Source organism: Hakea prostrata, chromosome 10, assembly GCF_041222555.1.
Source record: "Hakea prostrata isolate BN-2017 chromosome 10, UWA_Hpros_2, whole genome shotgun sequence".
Lineage (NCBI taxonomy): Eukaryota > Viridiplantae > Streptophyta > Magnoliopsida > Proteales > Proteaceae > Hakea > Hakea prostrata.
The window spans coordinates 14,280,459-14,308,415 of record NC_142609.1 but is presented as its reverse complement, the minus strand read 5'-3'; the positions used below and the strand labels follow the sequence as shown (position 1 = coordinate 14,308,415).

The window sequence follows — 27,957 nt, the reverse complement described above, 5'->3', positions numbered from 1 at the left end:
AAAAAAAGAAATAATAAACACTAAAAAATTAAAAATATTTGAAAAAAATATATATTACAAAAAGGAGAATACATGTTTTTATATAATAGTATAAAATATACATTTTTCCCTTTAATGTGCGTGAGTTTCATGCCTTCATGGAAGAATCCATAGGCTTTACCGAGGAAGGCACCTAGCTTGTCCATTTTTCATGCATCGGTAAAGAATAGTAGCTGTAGTGTTTTCTATAAATTAGTTTTTATTACAAATCAAATTTTCATGCAGCATAATTATTGCTACTTGACTGTTGTCTCTCTCAGTCCATCGTTTTGTGCATAGACGAAAAGAGTAAGAGAATCGAAGATGAAAGACACCATTGTTCTCTTCCCAGTCCCTGCCATTGGCCATCTAGTCTCCATGGTTGAGCTGGGCAAGCTTATCCTTCGCCACTACAACCAACGTTTCTGTGTCACAGTCCTCATATCAGCCGACACTTTTCAACGGGCCGCCCTTGATCGTTACATTGACAATGTCAGTCGCACCCACCCTTCAATGATCTTCCATCGCTTGCCTGTTCGTACCAGCCCTTCTTCCCTTCCACCATCATCAGATTTTAATCCATTATTAGCCAAGCTCTTTGAATCAATTCGTCTTGGCAATCCAGACCTTCTCCAAGCCCTTCAAACTATCTCTGAAACATCTTCCATTGCAGCCCTTGTGATTGATTTCTTCTGCAACCCAGCATTCCCTGTTGCCACCGAGCTGAACATCCCTCTTTATTATTACATTCCCTCTGGAGCCTGTGCTGTTGCAATAATTGTTCACCTTCCTATCCTTGATAACCAGAGGAATAAAAGCTTCAAGGAGATTGATCAGGAGACTGTGGTCCGAATCCCAGGATTGCCCCCTCTTCAAGCTTCTCAAATGCCGGAAAATTTACTATGCCGGAATAACCTGCTTCACGATATGATGTTGGACTTGGCTAAGAATATCCCAAAATCAAGGGGATTTATAACAAACACCTTTGATGCACTAGAGCCCACAGCAATCGATGCCGTCAGGAATCAAGCGCCGGCCGTTTTCTGTGTTGGACCATTACTTGCCGAACCCAAAAATCAATCTGCTACGGCGGATTGTTTGTCATGGCTTGATACGCAACCGAGTAGGAGCGTCGTGTTCTTGTGTTTTGGCAGCATGGGAGTTTTTTCAGTGAAGCAAATTGCAGACATCGCTGCTGGGCTTGAGAGGAGTGGACAAAGGTTCTTGTGGGTGGTCAAGAACCCTGTAGCAAATGACGGTGGCAGAAAGCCGCCATCTACCATGGATTTCGATCTTGAGGCTGTGATGCCTGAGGGATTTCTGGAAAGAACCAGAGACAGGGGTTTGGTGGTGAAGTCATGGGCGCCACAAGTGGAAGTGCTGAGTCGAGAAGCGGTGGGTGGATTCGTGACTCATTGCGGATGGAACTCGGTTTTAGAAGCTGTGACTGCTGGGGTGCCAATGGTGGCTTGGCCGCTCTACGCAGAGCAGGCTCTGAATAAGGTTGTTTTGGTGGAAGAGATAAAGTTGGCGTTGCCAATGGAGGCGGAGGAGGAAGATGGGTTTGTTGTCGCTGCCGAGGTTGAGAAGCGAGTCAGAATGTTGATGGACTCGGAGGAGGGTAGAGAAATCCGGAATCGCTGTCGAGAGATGAAGGACATGGCTTTGGCTGCTTGGTCTGAAGGTGGCTCTTCTCGGACAGCTTTTGATGACCTTGTTGAGTCATGGAACCGCTGATAACTCGGGATGGTCAATCCCTATTCATTCATTGTTTGGTTTTTTTTTTTTTTTTTTTTTTTCGTCGTCATTTCAAACAGTTAGATGTAAGTGCAATGTTGATTGAATGATAAGATCCATACTTCTCAGTGGAAAGAGGTCATTGGTTCGACCTGTTGTTACACAATTCTGTTCGTCCCTTCAGCCGGTTGAACCTGCAAGAATGAGCTCGACCTTGGAAATAGAGTTTTTACCTTCGACGATCTAGTTAGAGATCCGACTAAGTAAGGCAAGAAAGTAGTGAACAATAAGAATTCGAATAGTGATAGTTCTATTCAGAGTACCTTTCTCTGGTATTGTCATACATTTTTATAGTTTTTCTATGTAAGAGTTTAATTGGGACTCGAACATTAGCTAGTCGGCAATATGAATCTTAGTGATTGAATCCTACTCGAATACGAATAGTTAGATTCCAATTTGAACACTGTTTTCTTGGCCATAAGTCTTCTTAGAATACGTCTTACTATTCCGCTAGTCGGTTCATCTTGACTCAACCTGTTCGGTTTAAGCCTGTTCGGTTTGGCCGAACTGGTTCGATTTTTTACCCAACTGGTTCAGGCTTATTCATTTCTCCTTTATCACGACCCTTGCGAACAACAAAGCTCCCTCTGAATATGTAATCAAGGTGTGCGTAAGCTAACTCGGATGAACCTCAAACACCAAAAACCCTAAATTCATCCAATATAAGAATTGAATACCATAATCAATTGAACGAAAGGTCAACACTCATATCAAACCTAGGTGTGTTCAATGGCTTTTTCTATTTCCCCCAAAGTGTTGAATGGCTGTGGCACTCAAGATGCACTCAAGATGGGATTTATGCCTGTGGAGAAGACATCGATTGAGGTCTGGAGGTAATAGACCACTCTTTTCTTCTTTTTAGGTTTTCTACGGTTATATACATGAATTTTTTGTGTTTACGATTTCAATCTATCTTCAATCAAGGGCTCAATTTGGAATCCTTAAAAATACAAAAACAAAATAAGTACACATAAGGTTTTTTTTTATTGAGATCGTCATATTATAATTTATATATGTTGTGCAAATCTGACAGTTAATCTTGATATAAAAAAGTAAAGGGAAATTGAAAATGTATAAGAGGTTCGAATCCCCTAGAGTTGAAGGGGGAAATTATATAATATCCCCATCCAATATATAGAGCTCATATTTAAAAAAAAAAAAAAATATATATATATATATATATATATATATATATATATATATATATATATATATATATATATATATATATATATATATATATATATATATATATATATATATATATATATATATATATAAAAGAGCATTTTGTTAATGAAAAAAAAGTTTAATGTATTGTTAAGGGGTTTTTTTAAATATCACAGGGGACAAACACAAAATGTCACTTTTTTTTAACTAAAAATATAATCAACCCCTCAAAGGGTCCAAATGAAAAAAAAAATTTTAATTTATTAAGTACAATATTTAGTGAGAAATTTTGAAGGGTGCACAATTTATGATTAGGAATATTGTGTGCCAACATTAAAATGAGGCACAAATATTGGTTATAAAATACATCATTGTAATGAGAATGAAGTAGGGGTGTCAACGGTGCGGTTTGGAGCGGTTTCGGGTTGGGCTTAACGGTTTTGGGCTGAAAACCCCCCAGCCCAAACACAGCCCATTTAAAAGATAACGGTTTCGGTGCGGTTTCGGTTTGGTGCGGTTTGGGTTCAGGTTGGTTAGCGATTTGGGCTAACGGTTTTGATTCGGTTTGGACTAAATTAAAAATCAATATTGAAACTTATTTTTATTTTTCCTCAACTCTTCACACAAAAAACTACGATAGAGAGAGGAAGAACACTCCAAGTAAATCTAGTGATGGCATTAGCTTGATGCCTTGATCCAAACACCCCCAACCCCAAAAAAATAAAAAATTTAGATTCTTCTATCATGTGTAGGTCAACCTTACAATCTTCACCCAATGAAATTAGATTTATATGAAGGCTCAACTTAAAATTACTTGTGATAAGAAATAGATTTGCTAGAGAGTGGTAAAATGTGAAAGTAGCTGAATAGAGAAAGTAAAATTGTAAAAGTGAAAATCCTTTACGAAACAGTGAAAGAAATTCTGCAACTAAAAGTGAAACCAAAAAGGCAGAAACGGTAAGGATTAACCGATTAAGGAATTAAGGCATTAGGTTCTTTTTTGTTTTTGGTAGAAAACTAAGGCAGTAGGTTTCTAAAATTAAATGAAATAGCCAAATAGGGTTTGCTACCGTTTTGGTAAAATTTAAAAATTAAAATAATGAAATTTTTGAAATTTAAAATTTAAATTCTCAAGAATATGAAACGTGGGGTGGGTTGAAGTTGAACAATGAGTTAATGCGCCATAACCGTAAGGAATAAGGGTTTTTTTTTTTTTTTTTTTTTATTTATTCAAACGGGTGAACGGGCTGGGGTTCGGGCCTACTAGTTCGGGCTAGCGGGCCGCACACGGGCTGGCCCGGCCCAGCCCGAAACCGTTCGGGCCGAGGGTCTTCAGCCCAAACACAGCCCATTAAGGTTCGGTTCGGGCCAGTTCGGGCTATAACGGACCGGTTCGGTCCGGTTTCAACGGTTCGGGTTGAAAATTGACACCCCTAGAATGAAGGCAGATGATATTAATTCACCACTTGAAAATGAATGAACATTTATCAATTGGATTTGTTGTAACCCCTATGCTCAAAGTACAAGGGTATATTACAAATTATATAACTTAATAATGTTTATGTGAATATATCCATAGTAGAAAAAAAATTCAAGGGTTCTATATATATATATATATATATATATATAATTTCTCGTAAATTTAAAATAAGGGATAATTAATAACGCCTCGTGTACTATAGTTTAACTACTATCTTATCCCTTATTCTAGAAATTATAATCTAACCTTAGGTTTTGCATGAAATTATTGATTTTTCTTGCAGTAAAGTTTGTTTTGTTAACTAATTAAGTGGCATCATATAAGTTTCAAAAAAAAAAACCCCAAAATAGCCCAAAGCTTTTGTTATTTTTTAGAAATAATTATTATAGCTTAATTACTAATCGGAAACTCTGCTCTTTATGAAATTACCATTACCTCGTCACTTCTAAGAGTGTTAAAACCTGTTCTTCTAAGAGTGTTTAAATCCAGTTAAGGATGCATGTGTAACATTCATTTCTCCGATCAATGCCTTTTATTTGAAAAAATATTGAGTTTAATCAAAACCTAAATTGGAAAAAAGATCCATAACAATGATACAAGAATTGAGAAATATTGGATGAATTGATTGGAATAGTTACGATTATACAATCACAAGAATGAAGAGTTTAATAGAACTACAGAAATGAATCCTCTTCTCATCTTCAGGATACAATACAATATATATATATATAATAAATTAATAATGAGGCTGCTATAATGGTTCCAAAAAGAGACATTTTGGAGAAAAGAACGGATGAGTAGTTAGCACTTAGCAGGCCCTGGATGGATCCAGAAGAAACTTCGCTGGAGGAACCAGAGCAATGGCACCTCTCTGTGGATTTGAGTATTTCCTATAAACCACTTTCAACCTGCTTTCTGCTGCCATGGTGTGGAAGGTAGCCAATAGCTTTGCACAGTCCCTATCAACCAAAGAGAAAGAGGTAGCGTTACACAAAGTTAAACAAACATTTTTATGAAGAAAACGCAACTCTGTTCAAGAAAATCAAAAGAAGAGGTCCTCACATTAGCTGGGTTTCAGTGTAGCCCGTGTGGAGCTCCAGTGTTTCAGTCCAAAATGGTGCTCTGTTCAGTGTGCATCTCGCAGTATACACCACTGAAGCAGCTAACATCGACGGACAATACTTGATGGTGGCATAGCGCATTATACCCAGTTCAGCTAGAAAGAAAGCCAAGTTCTCCATCTACCAGCATTCAAAGAACAATTTTTAAGACATTTTTAAACACTACTAACACACTCCTTACAAAGAGAATCTAGAATGTAGATTTACCTCTTTATCAGGCTGAGCAGCTTTGATAAAGCGGACAAGGAAGACATAAAGCGTAGGAACAGTTAAGGTCCACTCAAGTTTTCCCAAGATTGTCTTCTCCATTCTCAATAGCTGTTCTCTAGTATATGCTTTGTCCGAAATGCAAATGAAGTCATTGACCTGTAAAAGTCACAAGTACCCACACAACCCAAGGTTACAAATGATCAATTGGGGAAGATAAGCTTATTGATAAAGGTGGAAGTATTTACTTCTGGAGCCCAAATTTCTTCATATTTGCTTGCTATGAGCATGGCACCTATGCCCAGCAGCTGCAGTTCTCTCCTTATGACAATCTCCTTGGAAAGGAAGCGATCAACAATGTTCAAGGTGAGATAGAGTGTCTCAGGCAGTAATTCAAATTTGTGGTGAACTTCTATTAACCAGTCTACCAGAATCTCTCTCATCCTATCATTTATCTCAGGCTGAGAGCCCATATAGTCTGGGATCTGACTTTCTGTCTGTAATCAACAATTAGAACTAATCAGTTACTTGTATGAGATGATAATAGATTCAGTAATGGATATGTACAGAAAAGAGTGGAAGATGTGTAACACCTCATCTTGCTTGTAAAACTTGTGAATGTCTTCAATGTATTCCACAACTGCTAACGGATCATCAACATCCGCAGCATCGATGTTGTGAATTGGATCTTTTGGTTTGTTGGTTAAACCACAAGCAACCTATTATAGATCATCAATAAACAGAGTCAGGAGAAGGATCGCAAATAAAATTATCAGAGAATATCAAAAGGAGGAATCCGAAAAAAAAGTCAACCTTGCTCCTAGCTGTAAGGACTGCTGTCATGGATTGGGCTTTCTTCTTCGATGATCCTTCTACTTCTCCTGATTTTCTTTGGTTTACAGGCTTCTGCTGTTTTTTTTTCTCCTCAGTATCTGGGCTAATCTCTATTACCTTATCAGGAACTGGTTTCACTGTGACTTTGTGTGGAGCTGCCTTTGCTGCTCTGCCCTTTTGAGGCCGAGGCTCATCAAGAATTAACACCCCATCAACCATTGTTGCAGGTACTTTCTGCAAATCAATGAATTCTATTTACAATTAGTTACTAGGAAGATTTGTATTCTGGTTAATCACTCAGGAACAATTAACTTTTCCATTTTTATGATAAGTTTGTCCATTTTATTTTACAGACGCATACCTTATTCCCCCCTGCTACTTGTGCGTTTGCAAGTAACTGTGCACAAAAACTTCTTGTCACTGGACGATTCAAATTTCCTATATCACCAAGAGCTCGCCGATTCTTCCTCTCTGCGTCATTATTCTTCTGCTTAGCTACTATCCCAGGAACTACCGCACCTGAAAATTTCGAGTAGAACTTAAGATTTAGAAGGATACAAAGAAAAAGAAAAGCAAAAGCCCATCATAGCAAAGCCATCTAAACAATATCTTCCACATCAGTATCAGAGATAATTGACTGCTTTGAGCCCACAAGAAATTTCCAAAAGATTGTAACCAGTTCGCGGACCCAAGAAACTCCTTGGCATGATTGAAAGAAAGATATATATCGAAACAAAAAAATTACCCAGAAACCAGAATGAGAAAGCTTATGAGGGAAATACATCAAGATCAACAAAAGAAATTAAGACTCCCATCCGCCGGGAAAAAGAGAAGGAGAACACGGTTCGCATGCATTCATCTCAAAAGAAAGGGAAGAGAGGGAAGGCCTCAGGCCCTAACGAGCCCCTGTATCTTTCAATTGTTTGGCTCATTTGAGTAGTTCAGGCAGATTTTTGAGGAAACCCAGACCATGATCAGTTCTCTGAAACAAAATCGATAAACTGGGAAAACAAATACCTCTGGGTTTTTGTGGAACAATGGGTCTCGATGCCATCTCCGTATCTTGAATCTGCCCAAAAACTCCTCCAAGGCTAGTCAATATCGACGAAAGAAACAGATGAAGCCTTCCACTTAGTGACTCCCCTTCTACGTTAGGCGTCGCCACCCTCGATCAGCTTTCTCAAGATCTTTCTCCCCTTCTCAGTTCACTGTGTCTCTCTATAGCTTCCTTTCTCTCTTTTCTCTTCCCTTATCTGTTTTGTCTGAAACACTATGGAGCTTTTCATCATGAGGAAGAGCCATAGCTATTAATCCTTTTTAAAACAAGGGGCTTCCTCCAACGGTCGATTTTGGTAAAATTTTAACCGTTCGATGAATATAATCCAACGTATGAGAAGCCGACTACTCAGCATGCCTGTTCTCCCTTTTCAGTCAGAGCTTCTAAAATAAGGATTATAGCCGTTGTAAGCCTCGCTCCACTCAGCTGGAGTCAGGAATGGCAATTCCCTCACCTGAACCGGTCCATCAAACTAGATGAACTCGTTCTAATCTGAAACCATGTCTGTTGCCTAAGCTTGATTGGGAGGCGCTAAAGGTAAATTTACAGAGAACATGTTTCCCTTTCATCAGATGTGGGGTTCAAAGGTATATTTTTTTAGAAAAATATATGTATTGTTCAAGGAATCTAGCTTTATGAAGAAAGAAAAATAAGAAAACTACATACTATAATCAAAAATATTTCTTCTTCTGCCAAAATATTTTGAAAACCTCTTAACACCATATTTAGCCGTTAAAAACAAGGACTATTAATTTTTAAAAATAGAAACAGGCGCTTGCTTATGCTCATCTCGACTAATTCTCATGAGGTTGTCAACTTATGCATGGTCTTTTGCTTGAATGTTGCACATTAAATACATAGTACAATGCTGCCTACAATTGAGATCAAAACCAAGATCGAGATTTTGATTTCGACTATACGTTTGGCAAAAGTGCTTTGAACCACTTGTGCGAACCGAGATGTCGAGATCGAATCTCGATCATATGCAGCAAAGTAAATGCGTAGCACCAAAGTAGAGCTCAAACGTACATGTGTGCATTATCAGCACATGTAATGTCATCTCAAAAGATGGAATTATGGATTAAATTGCCTCCAAGACCCTAAAATTACCTTGAAATCTAAGACACTCAAGTTTGGCCAATGAAGAGTTGGTAGAGTGGTAAAGACTCATACTTCTGCCAACGTAGAGCTATTCTAGCAGTGAAACCAACACCTCTTAGTGAAGAGGTCGTGGATTCGACTCTACTGAAACATATTAATATCCCCATCCCTCGGCTTAATAAAGCTCCTTTGTACCAAAAAAAAAAAAAGAATCATACTTCTTAGTGAAGAGGTTGAGCAGGCAACCACAACTTTGAGCTCCTGAAACAGCTAGCTAGTCCATCAGGGAAAGCGGCAGCCAGCGCGGCTGCGCCGGCGACGGGAGCCACGAAGCGAAAAAACAGACGGGAGGAAATTGTGGGGATACACAGTAAATATAAAAAATCTACATCAAAGGTTTAAAATTAAAATTACAAAGTGAAGTCCCAACTACCCGAGGACCCCAACCAAACCCGCCCCCGCCACCCCACCCCGCCCCGGCAGACGCCATCCACCACCACTGCAGCCAGGTCAACACAAAGCTTCGTTACACCATAAGCCTAATAACCAGAAAAACAGTTTGTCGATCAATTACAGACGAACAGAAGCGAGGACGGCGCCCCCCCACGCGACCCACACAATCAACCAACACCAAATTCAGGTCCAACAGGCAATAACCAAGACGGAATAGAAGACAACAAAACCAAAAGCAATTTACCACAGAAGAAAACAGGAACCGAAAAGCATAAACGTAATAAACCCAAATAATATTCATATTAAACGTCGTTAGCCAACGCAAGTATACATATCGCTCACGCAAAGCCACCCAAGAACAACGCAGCAGCGCAACACCAGCCAATAGTGAGAGGCGCTCAAACACCAGCACCCCGCTACCAGGGAGTCGAGATGATCAAGCAACGGTAAGCAGATTTAGAAAACAAACGAAGGCGAAAAGCGCATATGATACGATGGAGGGAACGACGGCGAGCCCGGAGGAGAACGGGTGGAGGGAAGCGAGGAGACCAGGGTTGGAAATTGGGGGATCAAGTCGGCAGGATTAGGGAGTTCACTTTGTAAATTTTAAACATTTTAAACCTTGATGCAAATCAAATTTTATTTTCGTGTTCCCGCAAGTTTCCCACACCGTTTGTTCAATTTTGCCTACGTGGCAAAATCCTGATCGCCGGCAGCAGCCAGCAGCTGCTGCCGCAAATTAAAATCCATCTTTATGGGTCTTCTAAACATAGAAGCTTTCAGCATTCAAGTACAACCCAAGTAAACCTAATTACCTTTCGTCTAGACAAAAATCCAACAAACCAAACACATACATCAACTTTTTCTTTTTTTCTTTTTTTCTTTTTTTTTAACAAAGCTAAAATTATATTAGACTCTCAAGTCAGAGACCCGAAGATACATGACTTATTCAAAACTTAGGATCTCCAACCCACCAATATATTTGCATTTGTGCACTTTGTAAGAAGGGAAGTATTAACTACACATGAAGCAAGACCAAGCTTCTAATATGAAGAATTAAAACTTCAGTTCTCTAAAATATTCTTTAGTTTTGTGCTGATGAAGCTTATTGATTTCTATTTTGTGTTGTAATATATGATATGGAACTGTTATCCTCCATTTACTATAAGAGGGGTGTCAATGGGCCAAATTGTAGCGGTCCATTCCACATATCCCAGGGTCTGAACCTTAAATCCAAATCCTGTCTAGTTCTGCCAAAGTTTAAGAACCCCAAACCCAAATTCATCTACTTTGTAAGGGTTTTCTGCCCCTAATTTACCCAGATTGGGTCGGTTAGACCCGATTTACCCTGTCAGGATCCGGTTTGCCTGACTTAGCTCTAATTTTTAAACCTAAAAACAAAACAATATGCATGGGGTCAGTGGCACCAAGGAGACTTGAACTCTTAATCTCTTGGTTATGAGATGTTGGTGTTTATCAATTGAGCTAATCCTTAGAGTGAGCCGGGTTGGCCTGAGGGCTAAATTTGAACCCTACCCAACCCTATCAAGGCTAGTCATTTTGTAAACCAATCCACTCTTCAGGTTGCATAGTTGGGTCAGGCTTAGGCCAGCTTCAAGGCAAGTTTAGGTCTGTTTGAGCCGACAAGGTTTTCTTGACACCCCTAACCATAAGCCCAATGAAGCTAGAATTGGGCTAAGATATCAGATATAGGCATATAGCCCAATCTTAAGTTGGGCCATAATGGGCTAAGCCCACCAATTTATTTTGCTATTAGAAATCAGCTTCCTTGGATTCTCTTTAACTTCTAAACAGAAGAGTTGGGTACATGAATCTACTTTTTAGAACAAATTGAGCTTTTTTGTGGGTGTGGGTGTGGGTGTGGGTGTGGGGGTGGGGGTGGGGAAGAGGGTAGCATGGAGGGGAGCATCCAAGGAAACTTTCTAGCATGAGGACCACAAATTGTAACATTTACATACAAAACCTCCAAAGCCTTTCTAACCAATTGGGTACCCCACTCAATTAGAGCTTGGTCCAACACTCAACCTTTACTTAGGATTAGAATATTTTGGCCTTAGTCTACCATGGCCTCATAGCTAAAAACTTGAGCATACACTGAAAATGGATTTGGGCCATCAATGCCAAATTTGGCGCAACTGATGTAGCTTTATATTAAGGGATAGGATTCTATGACATATATCACCACGAAGAGCCGAAACAATGACCTCTTTAGTAAGAGGTGTTAATTATTGCCAACTGAGTAACCCTTTGATAGTCTATAAAAATAATTTTCGATGCCTTGCATTTAGACAACACTTATGAGATATCTTGATAAAATGTAAAATTCTTCCAAACTAATGCTTATGTACATACTCTCATTATCAGACTTGGTCTACAATCTACACAATTGGCTAGCATTTCTATCACCGCTTGTGAAAAAGATATAACTTGTCCCTCATATACTTGAGTTTGTCAAAATGACCTTAAATGTAATCAAGTCTATACTAGAACAAAATAATTTGTTTAAGTGATTAACATCGTCTAGCTTACAAAATAAGGACAAATCCGGTGCTAAAGGTTTTTGCACAAGTACAATCCGAGGGGGGCAGATTTTCTATGCAGTCTTACCCCAAATTTTTTTTGCTAGGAGGCTATTAACATCCTCTAGCATACATTTTGCAAATTAGAAGCTGAATTATCCATTTTGTAACAATGGAGTAAACCAAAAGTAATTAAAAGTATAACCAAAAGTAGTTTAATCAAACAATAATTTTTCACTTTTACGTTAACATGATGTTGGGCATTCGACATGTAAGGAACCAAGGAAGCAAAAGAACAAGCGAAAATTATTTGTTTTTTTTATTGTTTTGCTATTGTAATAATAGAAAAAACTTCAAGACTAGATAATGCTCAATGACAAGAAAACAATATTGTATATACACTCCCTCAAGGATGAAGTGGTGGTTTTCCAAGGTCTTCCGAATTGCTTATAATAGCGGTTCGTCTAAATATCTCGGGTTGCCCTCAAATTTTTGAGTGTCAAAAGTGGATCTCTTTCGCTCATTTAGCGATAAGCTTGAGAAGAAATATTGTGGTTGGACGAAGAGGCTATTTAATCACATTAGGAGATAAATTATAATGAAATCAGTGGGTCTACCTTCCATAAATTACACCACTTCTCATTTCAAGGTCCCAAAAGCCATTTATAGTAGGATCAAGTCAAAGGCAACCACTTTCTTTTGGGGAGGATGGGAGACAAAATCACTCATTGATTGGATGTCATGGAAAATGATGTTGAAGTCAAGATGTAAAGGAGGGCTTGATATTAGGGATCCATGGAATCATAATACAGCCTTGTTAAGTAAGGTTGCAAGAGATTATTTTCAGAGCCAAACTCGAATTAGGGACTATTTATGAAGAGTATATACTTTTCCTCTATTTCGTTTTTCGAGACTGAACTGGGAAACTCACCTTCATGGGCATGGAGGAGTATACTAGAAGGCAAAGAGGTTTTGAAAAAAGGGCTAATATGACATTTGGGAGATGGAAGCAAAGTTAAACTTTCGGATGAACCGTGGATTCCTTCCCTAAAGGGCTACAAACTCAAAGAGCAAAGGGATCCTTTGTGCCCACTAAAAGTTGCGAAGGACCTTACTGATGAAAGGGAGAGGAGGTGGAAGCCTCCCTCACCATCTTTTGTTCACCTGAAAACTAATGCGGCTTGGAGGGAGAGAGATAAGAAAGGAGGGAGGGGCTGGAATTGTTATGCGAAATCATGGAGTGGAATCCATTTTGGCTCATTTAGAAGGGGAAGCGTCGGCATTGAGGATGGTTTTGCTTCATGCAATAGCAGACGATCAGGACCACATTGAGATCAAATCTAACAATCAACAGGTGATTCGAATTCTTAATGGCAAGGTGGAGTGTCCCTTTCCTTGTATCTCCATTGTTTAGGATATCCAGGTCCTAGCTTCTAAATTTCTTAACATTAAAGTGATGTACCTACCTAGGAGGTCTAATAAAGTAGCAGATCGCCTAGTTCAGATGGCCCTCGCCTTAGGGAAAGATAGAGATTGGCCTTTGTCCGCTGCGTGGTTGTTAGAACTTTGTTCAGCCTCGCGTGTTTCCCCTCTTCAATAGAGTGCTACCACACAAAAAATAATAATAAATAAAATAAAAGATAAGAAAACAGTTTTTAAATTAACTATAGTTTATAGTAATCATTTCCATTAACAAATGCCAATTCATGCTTTCCTCCATATTACGCGTTTTTGATGTCTTTGCTACCAACTCCTTTGTTTATGCATTTGTTTGTTCCACCTAGTATCTTAATTGCAATGCAAACAAACCGTTGGCCAAGACCTAACCGAATTAATTAGAATCAAACTACTAATTAGGTCCATGGTTAATCATAATTTGGTCACGTTTGGATAGGAATAAAACAGGTGAAATTTTTCAATCAGTTGCTAGAATTGATGGACTGAATATACAGGTCACTTTTGGTTTGAAATTGACCTCTAAGTCTTTAAATCATCCTATTCAACTCTGATTCTTAATTTGATATTTATATGAACGTAGATGATTCATATCCACATTCAATTAAAAGTACCATAAGGTACATAGTTGCAGTTGGATGCTTAGGTATTGTAGAGTGGTAAGATCCATACTTCTTAGTGAAGAGATCATGGGTTCGATCTTTGCGGACAACAAAGCTCCTCTAAGGATGTAATCGAGGTGCACGCAAGCTGGTCTGGATGAATCTCAGAACAAAAAAAACAAAAAAACTTTTTGTTTTCATTCAAATATCCCAAAAGAAAAAACAAGACACTGAGTGGGCCATGCCTCCCTGGCCTTGGGTAGCTCCGCCCTAATTATAAGCGATTGAATGTAATCACATTATTAATCATGGTTAGTAGATATAGACTAGCAAGTAATTAGGAAACATGTACTACAACTACCAACTGGTTGTTGTGAGAGCCTTAAAGTTTAAACCTATATGATAGAAGATTCAACAACCATCTCCAACAATCAACCCAATAAGCATCAACAGTGTCAAAATTAAAGTTATTTGTTTGGGAATGTGATCTAAACTTTACACTAACACTTCTATGAATCTATTTCTATTTTGTCTATGTAAAAAGTGTTTGTGCCACGTCATTTTGAGGAAGAGATCAAATATATGCGTCGTAACGTAAGTTTGAACAGAGAACTATTTCGTTCACCCAAAAAAAGAGCGGGCTGCCGGGGGGTGGGGGACAATTTCTCTTTAGTTATATAAGAAAGAGAGGATGTTGCTCGGTTATACTCCTATAGGCCTACACCCAAACCCAAGGGGTCGTGAAATGACCACCCCACCCACGTCTTCGACTCCTAGATTTGCATACTCTCATTCATCCTAACCTTGATTTATGGGCCATGTGGCCAAGCAACACTCTTGAAGTATATACTTAGATGTATTTTTCACGTGTAAGAAGTTTAAGTACATAAAATTTTCTATACAACATCAGATAATAGACTATAGCAAAGAACGAAGAGTGGTAGAACCTTGTGGAGTATGAACTTAGACATATTTGGTACCTGTCAAGTCTTGATAAAATAATTTTATACTAAAAAAAAAAGACAATAATTTTATACTTAGAACAAAAGTATAATACAATGCATTTGGTATCTGTCAAGTCGTGATAATAATTTTATACTTAGAACAAAACTCCAATACGATGCTCTCTCTCACACTTTATTCTTTTTTTTTGGTAGAATCTTTTATATTTATTCTACAATGTTATTTTTCCTGCTCCCCTTAGTTTGACATGAAGGACCTTATCCTATTCTTGATATGTCATATAAAAATATTTAAAAAAAATTAAATTTTTTTTTTTAATTTTTTGGTGTGCCAAAAGAAATAAAGACATAAATGAAGCTAGGGACATAAGAAGGGCCAGCAAGTTTATTTAATATTTTAAGGTAAGGAAGAGAAAGACATTGCAAATTAAATATAGATAAAATATTTGAAGATCCTTTAACAAAAAGATCCACTCTTTACAGCGCTAATCCATGCCTTTGGACTTGTAACTTACGATGAGCTGGATATAAAGACAACCTTGATGTTGTGGGTCCCACATCTAAATGGCTGTTACGGATTAGTCCATTTATATAAAAAAGCAGTCAAACTAGCTAAGAGAGAAATCCGAAAAACACCCTCACAAATCTAGAATTGTTATAAAATAAAGAGAAAATATATTAGATACAAAGAAGAAAGACAAGATGAGTTCAATCAGAACTAATTCATTCAATTGAGTGCATTACATATTTATAGTAGAACGAGCATCTACTCTGATATGGAAATACAATATATGATTCTTGCACACAATAAGATATTCTTGATATGGAAAGATAGATTGCCGCCCAAGATAGAAGGTGCATAGAATGGAAATATTGACTGCCAATATTGTGTAATGAGATTGTTGTGATCTTCACCAATATTGCATCATGAGGTAATTGAGATCTTCAATTGGAAGTACAATCTCTTTGGGGTAATGGACATCCATAATAAATATTATTTATAACACTCCCCCTTGGATGTCCATCAATAGATAATGTACCTCATTAAAACCTTACTAAGAAAAAACCCTGTGGGAAAAAATCTTAGTGAAGGAAAAGAGTATACATATCTAAATAATACGTATTGGTAGTCGCCTCATTAAAAACCTTACCAGGAAAACCAGTGGGACAAAACATTGGTTAAGGAAAAAGAGTGCAGACGTATTTTACTCCCCCGATGATAACATCATTGAGTATCTTTGAATACGTACATTCCATTATCATATACCAACTTCTCAACATTTGAAGTAGGCAACGCCTCAATAAATAAAACTGTCAAGTTATCACTTGAACGAATTCAATGAACATATATTTCACCATTTCATTGAAGATCAAGAGTGAAGAAGAATTTTGGTAAAATATGCTTCGTTATATCTTCTTTGATGTATCATCCCTTCAATTGAGCTTTGCATGCAGATAAACTTCATATAATATTGTTGAAATTCCTTCTTCTAATAGAAGACTGCATGCTTCATGAATGTGTTGTATCATTGATCTTAACCAAATATAAAATAGCTAACATTCACTTGAAAATAAATAGCATGTTGCCCCCACCCGGCCCCCCCGCCCGAAGGAGGAGGGGGGGGGGAGAAAAACAGCAAACCAGGAAAAGAAAAAGAGAGGGCGGACAAAAGAAGGAAACAGGCGGGAGGATAAGGGGAAGGGAGCAGGGGGAGGAGGGAGGGGGAGGGGATAAGTAGGAAGGGTGGTGGAGAGGGGGTAAAGAAGCTAGTCCATAAGCATAGGATTAGATTGGCATCTGGAACAAGGATTTAACGGAAGAGCAGAATGATAGATGTATGAGGAGAAGAAGGATTAAGTAGCTGCATCAAGAGACTAGATGGAGGGGTAAAAAGCCAAAGAGTTGGATGACTTTAAACTTTGGTATACTGGGATAAAACAAATAAAAATGGAGTGGGTATAATAGTGGATAAAGATTTAAAAAATGATGTGGTGGATGTTAAAAGAGTGGGTGATAGGATTATGATCAAGCTGTAATGGAGAAAGAGTTGAGAATATAATTTGGCAAGACCAAGTAGGACTAGATGAAAGTCTAAAGCTAGAATTTTGGGAAAATATGGGGGATTAGAAGAAATGCAAGGAGAAAAGATTATCATAGGAGGTGATTTAAATGGACATATTGGAAAAGATCAAAGAGGATATGAGAGTGTTCATGGAGGTTATGGTTTTGGAGAAAGGAATGACGAGGGGATTTCAATTTGGATTTGAGCTGATCTATCTATTATAAATACTTACTTCAAAAAGAGAGATGAGCATTAATTACTTTCAAAAGTGGACAAGATAGAAGCCAAATAGATTTTCCAACTAGAAGGAGATAGATTGTTGTGAAGGATTGCAAGGTGATACGGGGAAAGCTTAACCGCACAACATAGACTTGTGGTCTTGGATATGTGCTTAGTCCCAAGAACACATAAAAGGTCAAGGTAAACTATCCGAATAAGATGGTGGAATTTGAAAGGAGAGTACTCTAAATCCTCGAATGAAGTAGTCAAACAAGGAAAATGGGATTTTAAAGGGGATACCAATGAATGTGGAATGAGATGGCTATGTGTATTAAGAAGGTGGCTAAGGATGTTCTAGGTGAATCAAAAGGAAAGATCCATCTTATAGAGAGACGTGGTGGTGGGATAGTGAGGTCAAGCGCCATTAGGAATAAAAAGGCTAGTTTTAAGACATGGCAAAGAACTAAGGATGTTGAGGATCTTCAAAGGTATAGGTTAGATAGAAATGAAGCTAAGAAAATTGCGGGAAAAGCAAGGGAAAGAAAGTATGAAGAGTTATACAATAAGTTGGGCACAAAGGAAGGGGAAAAATCTATTTATAAGATAGCTAAGATGAGGGATAGGAAGAGTAGAGATCTTGACCATGTTAGATGTATTAAAAATGGAGATGGTAAAGTATTAGTTTGTGAGGAGGATATTAAGAAAAGATGGGAAACCTATTTCTCTAGTTTACTAAATGAGCATTCTTCAAGCACTTATGTTTCGGACGATTACACTTTTCACCAAGGCACGGTGTGAACTTATATACGTAGAATTTCGATGTCCGAGGTAAAAGAAGCTTTAAGGAGGATGAAACCGGCAAGACACAAGGTCCTGATGAAATCCCAATTGAAGTATGGAAGAGCTTAGGAACCCATGGACTAGTTTGGTTGACTAAGTTGTTTAATAAGATTATGAGCACAGGGAAAATGCCAGATGATTGGAGGAGAAGTGTTGTGGTTCCAATTTACAAAAATAAAGGAGATATTCAAAGTTGTAATAACTATAGAGGCATTAAATTGATGAGCCATACGATGAAATTATGGGAGAGAATAATTGAAACCCGGTTGAGACACTTAACTACAGTTACGGAGAACCAATTTGGGTTTATGCCGGGAAGATCTACAACGGAGGCTATTTACTTAATTAGGAGACTTATGGAAAGGTATAGAAAATGTAGGAAAGACCTTCATATGGTATTTATTGACCTAGAAAAAGCTTATGATAGAGTCCCTAGAGCGTTAATTTGGCAAGTACTAGAGAAAAGAAGTGTTGCAAGTAAATATGTAGATATAGTTAAGGATATGTATGATGGTTCGGTGACTAGTGTTAGAAAAGTGGGGGGACAAAGTAAGGAATTCCCGATAACAGTTGGGCTACATCAAGGGTCAACTTTAAGCCCATATCTATTTGCACCGGTAATGGATGAATTAACCAAAGACATTCAAGATGAGGTCCCCGGTGTATGCTTTTGCGGATGATATTGTGTTGATTGATGAGACCCAAGTGGGGATTAATACCAAATTAGAATCATGGAGAGTAGCTTTGGAATCAAAAGGCTTTAAACTTAGTAGATCGAAGACAGAATATCTAGTTTGTAACTTTAGTCATGATCGGGCAGATGATGAAGTGGTGATACTTGACGATAAAGAGATTCCTCAGAGTGATTGTTTTAGGTACCTAGGTTCAATCATAAGTAAAAGAGGTGATTTAGAAGATGAGGTTTCCCAAAGAATTAAAATAGGGTGGATGAAGTGGAGAGGTGCATCCGGGGTCTTATGTGATCGGCGTATTCCATTAAAGCTAAAGGAAAATTTTATAGGACCGTTGTCCGACCAGCTATGATGTACGGTGCAGAGTGTTGGGCTGTTAAAAAGAATCATATAGATAAACTCGGAGCAGAAATGAGAATGCTAAGATGGATGAGTGGCAAAACTAGGATGGATAAGATAAGAAACGATCATATTAGAGTTGGTCTGGGAGTTGCTCCCATAAGTGATAAGCTTAGAGAAAGTGCTTGAGGTGGCACGGCACGCTCAACGGAGACCTATAAATGCTCCTGCTCGGAGAAGTGATATAATCCATATTGAAGGAACTAGAAGAGCTAGGGGTAGACCTAAGATAACCTTAGGAGAAGTGGTGAGAAAGGATATGTATAGCTTAGGCCTTGTATCTAGCATGGCCTTGAACAGAATCGATTGGAGGGCAAGAATCCATGTAGCCGACCCCATTTAGTTGGGAAAAGGCTTATTGGTTGTGTGGTGTGAAAACCTCAAAACTCTAATAAGTGATTGAAAACGAATCTCCAAACCCATCAAACAAAACAAAACATCTTCAAGTTCTTTCCACCTTTCTAAAAACCGTGGTTATATAAATATCATCTCATATACTATTCAAAACCCTCCTTTTTTAAAAAAAAAAAAAATATTTTTTTTTTTATTAATACAACCACCCACCACCATCCACCCTCTTTATTCTCTGCCCCCTACCCACATTTAAATTTTTCTCTTCACTTTTTTTTCTTTCTTCTTTTTTTTTTTTTTCTCCCCCCCCCCCCCCCTAAACAAACAAATATAATATATATAACGCATGTCAAAATTTTCATACGCGATTTATAAGATAGAAGGTGATTGCATCCACCACAAGAGAACATGTTTAATAATCAATGCCGGCATCGCAAAAATTCTGTGCCATAATTCATGCTTATATATCACGATTTATTCCTTTTCTCATTTCATTTTTGAGAAAACTAATTGTACCCCAGGCTTATACCTTCGGATATTGGACTATAGGTCCAAAAACTTTAATTTTAAGCGAATTCAATGCTTGAATTGCGCTCTACATTTGGCCAATCATTTCTTGATTTATATTCATCAACAAATTTATATTCAAGATCCCGTCTGATGTATTATTTCAACAATAACATAATATGCAAAAATGTTGTGACAATTTATCTTTTTGGTTCCATCTTTTTGCAATGACATAACTAATGAGATCTCTTATTATTTTGGCATTGAACCTCTTCGGGGTTTTATAGAAAGTTATGTCTGGGATCTTCATAATCAATTGTCTCCATATTATGACCATCTTGATCATTTGCTCCCTTTCATTTTCTAGGATTTTATCCTTGGAACCGATTGATCTTCCACGCTTTAAACGTGGTTTAATTTCATTTGCACTGATAGATTATCCCGGGACATCAATTCTAATTGGAGCATTTACAATGGAATATGAGATTTAGTAACTCTTAGAGTCAGAAAAATGCAGTTGATTTATAATATTTATTCCATTATCCTTTGAACTTCAAATTCATAGTGCTCGGTGAGGATCTAATGAGATAATGATAATGCATACAATCAATCTCTTTTTCCAACTGCTTATTCTCTCCCCTCATGTTGGAAAAACTAATTCATCAAAATAATACTTAGCAAGTATTGCATTATATAAATCTCCTATCCTTAGCAATATATTGAATTATATAAGGAGATTTATATCCAACATATACTCCCAACTTTATTTTGGGACTCATCTTATGTGTCTGTGGTGGAGCAATTGGAACGTAAGCCGTACATCCAAAAACTTTAAGATGAGAAATATTTGGCTTCTGACCATAAGCCAATTGTAATAGGGAGAATTTATGACAACCTTTTGGCCTCATGCATACAAATGATGCTTTGTTCTCATAAACAATGGTTTAGCAATTAATTGGAGACAATTAATAAATAATTTTACCAAACCATTTTGGATATAAACATGAGTAACAAAGCTATTCAAACCGTGATCTCAATTGTTATACAATAATCATAAAGCCCGAGATGTAAATTCACCAAGATTATCAAGACAAACTGTCTTTATCTTATAATTTATAAATAATGCTCTTAATCTCATTATTTGAGCAAACAATCTCGCAAATACCAAATTGCGAGTTCATAATGAACATACATGTGACCACTTTATAGATGCATCTATTAAAATTATATATTATCTGAATGGTCCACATGATGGGTGAATGGGCCCATACATTTCACCCTCTATACGTTTCAAAAACGTAGAATGTTCAATCTCAACTTTAGCTGGTGAATATTTAATAATAAATATTTCTTGAGAATAAACAATACAAGAAAATTCACTTAATTGAAGAATCTTCGGGTTCTTCAATGGATGACAATTGAATTTTCAATAATTTTTCGCATCATACTTGATCCGGTATGGTCCAACCGGTCATGCCAAATAATAAAATTATTGGAATCAATGTTCATTTGATTTACCCAAGCATGTGTTTCAACCATGCGATATTCGTATAGTACAAATTGGGAGAAATATCTAATACCTTTGTATAGATATTTACTTATATCATTATTTGTAGTCTCAATCTGATAATCATTTTGGCAAATAGCTTTGAAACTTAATAAGTTTCTTTGAGACTTACTACAAAATAATGAATTATTCATAGCCAATTTTATCTCCCGGATAATAATAGATTAGCTCTTTCGAGCTTCCAATCAATGTTGTACTACCGATTTTATATGAACATTAACTTCCGCATCATCAAATAAGAGAAATATGTATATTTTTCTCTCAGATAATATGCGTCACAAGCATATAAAAGAATATTCACATTCTTCATCAAAATGAAACAAAATATATTAAAAGATATATAAAAGTCAATAAAAAAATTATAGAAGAAAAATATTAAATTTAAGATAAACTAACATATGAGATGAGATTTGAAGATAAAAGAATTACATAATCAAATCTTCAACTATTATCTTCAAAAGAGTTTGTAGCATCTAGATGTGTAGTATTTGTGAGGCCATTAAAATCATCACTTTAATAGGCAAAAATTGCTCAAGTATCATGATTTTGGAAAATTCAATTTATCTCCACATTATTTTTTATTTATTTAATTAAGGCTTGACAAAACTTAATTAAATATTGTGGAGTATAAAGATACATGTCTAATAGCTTTCATACCACATCGGTAAGAAATATTATCTTCACTCCTTGAATTGTTATATTGAGAATCCTTATTATTCTCTTATTTATTTCCATAATAATGACGGTAATTATTCGTTTTTGTCTCATCCTCTTCCACAATCATGACCATAATTTTAATTTTGCCTTCTTTCAGACATATCATGAATTGTTGCATTCACTTCAGGGAATGGAACAGAACCAATAAGACGAGCTTCATGACTTTTCATTAATAGTCCATTATTTTATTCAGCCACAAATAGGCATGATATCATTCAGAGTATTTCTTAAAACTCATTTTACAATATTACTATTGTAACAACAAATCGAAACTTGAAAATTTGTGGATATTTTCATGAATAATATTTTCTCCTTAAAATTTTAAAAGAGAATTAATTTCAAAAACTAGAAGTATTTATTTACGCTTCAAATCTTGCAATTTCAAATCTTGCAACTTCAGGTGCATTTAACAATATTTGTGGTGCAAAGTTAGCAACCACTATATACAATAAATAAAACCATAATCGTTAAAGCAACATAATATCTTATTATTGATTGATTCTTAGATTCAATAAAACACATACCTTATCATTATGCACTTACATTCAAGATGGACAAAGTAAACTCCATGTACAAAACGGCAGGAGGTCAATCATTCTTCACTTGGAATAGAAAACATAATGAAATAGTCCAGCCCCAAAACGCAATACGAGCGGACGCTGAGCGAATCGGCGAAACGTTATAAAATAAAGAGAAAATATATTAGATACAAAGAAGAAAGACAAGATGAGTTCAATCAACTAATTCATGATTGAGGCAACATATAAGTAGAACGAGCACACCGAATGGAAATACAATATATGATTCGACACAAAAGATATCGATATGGAAAGAAGATGCCGCCCAAGATAGAAGGGCATAGAATGGAAATATGACGCCAATATGTGAATGAGATTGTTGTGATCTTCACCAATATTGCATCATGAGGTAATTGAGATCTTCAATTGGAAGTACAATCTCTTTGGGGTAATGGACATCCATAATAAATATTATTTATAACAAGAATATCTTTATTTTTTATTTTTTAATGAAAATCAAGAATGTCTTTATCGTGAACTCTTTTTTTCTGTTCATCTCCAGGCCCTTGTAACCTCCGCTTCCGCTGGTTTGTATGCTTTCAATTAATACAAATTTTAGTGTTTGACAAAAAAAAATCCTCTGCTTCCCCACCCACAAAGCAAAACTGGCCATTAATTGGGTCATTTTTGTCCAATAAAGACTAGTCAAGTGAGTGGTTGAATCCAATCCTGTGCTAGGATATTCACAATGTATTATCTCATATCGAGTATTGTATTATACTAATCAATACATTTGAGTGCAATTTGATATACACCTTTTTTTTTTTAAAGATGTCTCGATATGTTTAGTTGTATTTAACATGGACACGCATATCAAATCATATCATGTCATCTGATACTTTAAACTATGCCTACATTTTGGTTGAATTCTGGGCATCTGTAATGTTCGAAAATCATTGTAAGGAGAGGATGCACAAACGACCTATGGCTACTGAAAATTTACGTTTCTTTCTCTTCAGAGATATGACAGATTTTCAAATTTTGACTCTACTACAACTTGATCTTGAAAAATTCAATTGTGAGATCACTTGTAAGAGAGTTATGTATAACCTCTTTAAGTATAAGTTCCTTAAGTGTATGCCAAGCTATTCACATTCAAAACACACACATATACACACATATGTATATATTGGAACTATGGTTTGTCTCAACTAGCTTGATACACCTCAACGACATCCTTAAGGAGATGCCTTTACATAATTACTTAAATATACAACGAGACTTTGTTCGTACACCCAAGAAGATTCAAACACTAACCTCATATTATGAAGCATTGGCCTTTGTAACCGAAACAACCCAAGAAATTAAGATTATTATTCGTATCTCAAGCATGAAAACTTGTCATAAACTAACAATTGCTCCTTAATACATATAAGTTTGAATAAAATATATCATTTTGTGAATTTTTGACTAGGTTCTTAATAGCATGGATTCTCCCTAATGTTAGGCACGGATGTATAGATCCACATTATATAAGCCATACTCAAACCCAACGTCCAATTATTGGAAAAAGATTGGGTCATTCTCATTAACTATTAAGCCGAGATTTCGATCGGGGTTTTGATCTTAACCGTTGAATTTTGATCCGACTACTTGAAATGTTTGGCTTGATGGTCCTACGCAGGACCAAGCAAGACCCCAATTCTGAACCTCCGACATGGCGAACTGACAACCTTGCCCTAGCTCAAAAGCTTGAGTACTGGGCCCACCCTGACCTATATGATGTTGGCCTCAAGGAGTTGGAGAGGATCCACACTCACTCTGTAACGCTTACATGGGGTCCATATAATGGATCCGACCCAACAGCCTTATTATTCATCAATGGTATTTTCGTAAATTAGTGTGGCATGAACAGGGTGGTCCAACCAGAAACAAAAGCAAAAGGACGAGGTGGGCCCACCAAGAGTATTTACATTTAAAACTGGAAGGACGAGGTGGCTACATTTTTCGCTTTTTTAGTTTATCAAGTTATTTATTTATTAAATATATATAACAAACAAAGTAGAATATTCAAGTGGAGAGAGAAGAACGCTTCGGGCGGCTTTTCTTTTCCGTTCCTTTTGAAAAAGTAAACATCATTCGCTGCTTCTCTTTTCTCTGTTGTTTAAAGCCTTCTCTCTCCTTCTTCTCATTTTCTCTTCTCTCTTTTTCCTTCTCATTCCAAAAACAGAGTCTTCCAAGCCTTTTTTTGCAGAAGATGATCGAGCTCTCTTTCTATCCCTAAGATAATCTGACTCAGACTACAAAAAATTAATCCTTTTTTTTTTGGATTAATAGTTTTGCTTCATGATCTGTAGGTGATTTTTCCTTCCTTGCTTTGTTTAACTTTTTTCGTCTGTTCTTGTTTCCTGGTTTTTGGGTTATTCTATCTCTTTCTAGAATCCATGAGCTAGGGTTTTAGCTTTTTCTTCTTTTGGGAGCTTACCTTGTAGCTCTGACTATTTTTGGTTAAATTTCCTCCTTTTAGTGTAGAGATACTGGTGATGACTGCTTTTTCTCTGTTTTGCTGTCTTTGTTGTGTTTTGTTTTGTACCGTGCAGTTCAGAAGATAGAGAGTTTTCTGTTTGTATTTAGGTGAATTTTACTGTGATTATTTTTTGGATGTGCGGCTTTCAGGGGAAACAGGATAATTGGTTGCCTGTTGAAGAATGTAGGTCAGAAGTTAGTGCTGAAAATTCACTACGCGGTCCTTTGATAAATCCTGTGTCCGAGTAAACTTTAAATTCTGATTCTTCTTTTGCATCTCATGTAACTTACACGGTAAGATTTTTAGATTGATAGTGTATAAGTTGTAGTTTGATTTCTCATTGCCTATTCAAGAAATGCTGATTAAATTGAAAGTCTGTGGTGATACTTGATAGGTATTAGTTGCAGTTTGATGATTGTATATTGTTTGTTGAAGGTTGAAAGGACTGCTGACCGACCACTGATTCTATGCTGTGAGGTTGCCCCTTGCCATGAAATTTGGTTAGTTCTTATTTTATTTTATTTTAGTTAGGATTGTCGAACTTATGGTTTTCATCATTGTTGATGCATTCTGTGACAAGCAGAGGATTAAATCGGAAAAATGACGAGGATAAGTCGTGATTTTGGAGATACAATGCAGAAGGATGCAGTCCCGTCGGTCGCAGCCGACGTGACCTTTCCTTCTAATCGGTTTCCTAATTATAAAATTGGTGCAAACAATCGAATTTTAGACACAAAGGAGGGACGGGAGATGCCGTCCATGAAAGATGTGGTTGCACGGGAGACTGCCCAGCTGATAGAGCAGCAAAAACGTATGTCAGTTCGCGACCTTGCGAGTAAATTTGAGAAGGGTTTGGCTGCTGCTGCTAAATTATCTGATGAGGTTTGTGCGCGCTAAATTTGAAAACATCTTTTTGGGTTCTGTTGTTGGTTTTGAAGTACCATTTAAATTTGAACATATTCTAAGTTGAGATTCTTCTGATACAAATGATGCTATTTTATTCTCTTTTCTCCTTTTTGGCATTAGGAGTAAGTAAAATTTTTTTATATCTTTCTTGGGATTTGGTCTAGACTCAAAATGTGTGCTTTGGTCTTTCATGGAATTTCAGGCTAGGCACAGAGAAGCAGCTTCATTGGAAAAACATGTACTTCTGAAGAAGCTTAGAGATGCTTTGGAATCCTTGAGAGGGCGTGTGGCAGGTCGAAACAAAGATGATGTTGAGGAAGCTATCTCCATGGTACATTTTTCTGTTCTTGTTCCTGTAATAGTTGGTTGCTTTGTATATCCTACATTCCTAATGAAGCACATGAAGTTGGGATTTTGTTCTTTAATTTTTGGAAATATTATTTTCAATGAGATTGTCATCCATTCTGTTGACAGAATAAGTTGTTCTATTTCAAATTCAAGTAATTTCTAGTCAACGTTTCCAAGAAATGTTTAAGGTCATACTGATCTTGTTATATTTCAACAAGAATAAATACTGGAAATAGGTTATTGATGCTACTTATGAAACTTAATTCTAAGTTCCCAAATAGCTCAAAGTTGGAAGGCTTCTGTGGCACTCAAGCGGTCAATGCTTTAATACATTTCCTCCAAATGTAAATAGTGGGTGATACTGTATAGCCATAGGAGTGCTTCTACATGAGACATTCTCTTTTTAGTCAATTGCAAATACAATTTAATTACCTGTATATCTTGTTCAGAATCCCAAAGCCTGTAGATATGAGCAGATAATCTCCGTTCTTCTTCTTCTTCTTCTTTTTTTAAACAAAAAAAATGCTTAAATTGTGGCAATGTTGGACTATGTATTGCTAAAAAATTTGTATGACTATCGATATTTTGTAATAAACTTGATTTTGGTTGCAATACATAATATGTGCTTAGATGCTACTTGTTTAATAATACACGTGCTTTAATGTTTCTTGGTATACTTTCCTCGAAAGCATACAAAGAATACTTTAGTGTCTCTATGATAATTTTGAGATATAAGTTCTTCCCACACTAAATTACAACAAAAGTTGGGATGCTACTTTTTGGTAATGGGGAGTGGATACTTAAGGTATCTAAGAAGCTCCAGGAAAAGGGTTCAGCCGTTGACAATTTTAGTTGTAAACTGGATTCAACTTCACTAAAGTCAATTAAGCGTGATCAAAATTTATGGGGCTGGGTATATGATCCTGTCCTCTGATTCCTCAAATTTTAAAACTGGTTTAGAGAGCTTGAGTGTTTTTTTAATATGAATACTGGTAACCCTATACAGAAAACTTCAAGCTTTCATCCATCATTGAACTACCAGTGCAGTGGCAATCGAGTTAATGCAACCAAGCCTTATCCAAATAATTGATTTCAGAAGCATAACTTGTGGTTTATCATCTTTTTGAAGTCATGTGTGCTCTTAACCCTAAACAATCCAAATATTTTCACTTCATGTTGGCTTTCACTTCACTTCTTCCAAAGTGAGTACCAGCATTTTTAAAATTTGTTGTATTTATTAGCTCTTAAAGCATTCAAAAAATATATAACTATAATATTTTTGGAATGAAATATTTCTTTTGTCAGTTTATTTGATTATACTGATTTTCATTCTCAGCTCATCATTGTATCCGGTGTTGTATTCTTTTTTCAGCTTTAGTATGTGAATAAATTTGAAACATGTACAGGTCGAGGCTTTAGCAGTACAATTGACTCGTAGAGAAGGAGAGCTAATTCAAGATAAGTCTGAAGTGAAAAAGCTAGCAAATTTTCTGAAACAGGTAATCT

The 27,957-nt window shown here is 36.7% G+C and overlaps 2 protein-coding genes and 1 pseudogene across 8 annotated transcripts in view; 2 read left to right on the top strand and 1 right to left on the bottom strand.

Moving 5' to 3' along the window:
* The first annotated feature begins 294 nt into the window (after window positions 1–294).
* On the top strand, window positions 295–1,755 carry LOC149002064 (UDP-glycosyltransferase 88F3 pseudogene; annotated as a pseudogene).
* A 2,898-nt stretch (window positions 1,756–4,653) lies between these two features.
* Window positions 4,654–7,904, bottom strand: LOC149002063 (G2/mitotic-specific cyclin S13-7-like). Its single transcript, XM_089138229.1, has 8 exons — window positions 7,645–7,904; window positions 6,989–7,146; window positions 6,607–6,861; window positions 6,387–6,512; window positions 6,042–6,290; window positions 5,794–5,952; window positions 5,528–5,706; window positions 4,654–5,424 (listed from the first exon to the last, which is right to left on the bottom strand). The coding sequence occupies exons 1-8, from the start codon at window positions 7,679–7,681 to the stop codon at window positions 5,274–5,276; spliced, it is 1,314 nt and encodes a 437-aa protein (XP_088994355.1). The 5' UTR covers window positions 7,682–7,904; the 3' UTR covers window positions 4,654–5,273.
* Window positions 7,905–24,762: 16,858 nt separating this feature from the next.
* The window catches only part of LOC149002060 (stomatal closure-related actin-binding protein 1-like), a 33,016-nt gene continuing 29,821 nt past the window's right edge, over window positions 24,763–27,957 (top strand). Inside the window, exons 1-6 of one of the 7 annotated variants that reach the window (XM_089138022.1) lie at window positions 24,763–25,023; window positions 25,385–25,490; window positions 25,592–25,674; window positions 25,781–26,079; window positions 26,306–26,434; window positions 27,858–27,950. In XM_089138022.1, coding sequence (XP_088994148.1) covers window positions 25,798–26,079; window positions 26,306–26,434; window positions 27,858–27,950 — 504 coding nt within the window. In that variant the 5' untranslated portion in view covers window positions 24,763–25,023; window positions 25,385–25,490; window positions 25,592–25,674; window positions 25,781–25,797. Of the gene's footprint in view, window positions 25,028–25,346; window positions 25,491–25,591; window positions 25,698–25,780; window positions 26,080–26,305; window positions 26,435–27,857; window positions 27,951–27,957 lie in introns of all 7 variants that reach the window. The other 6 variants (XM_089138020.1, XM_089138021.1, XM_089138016.1 and 3 more) reach the window with 6 other exon arrangements.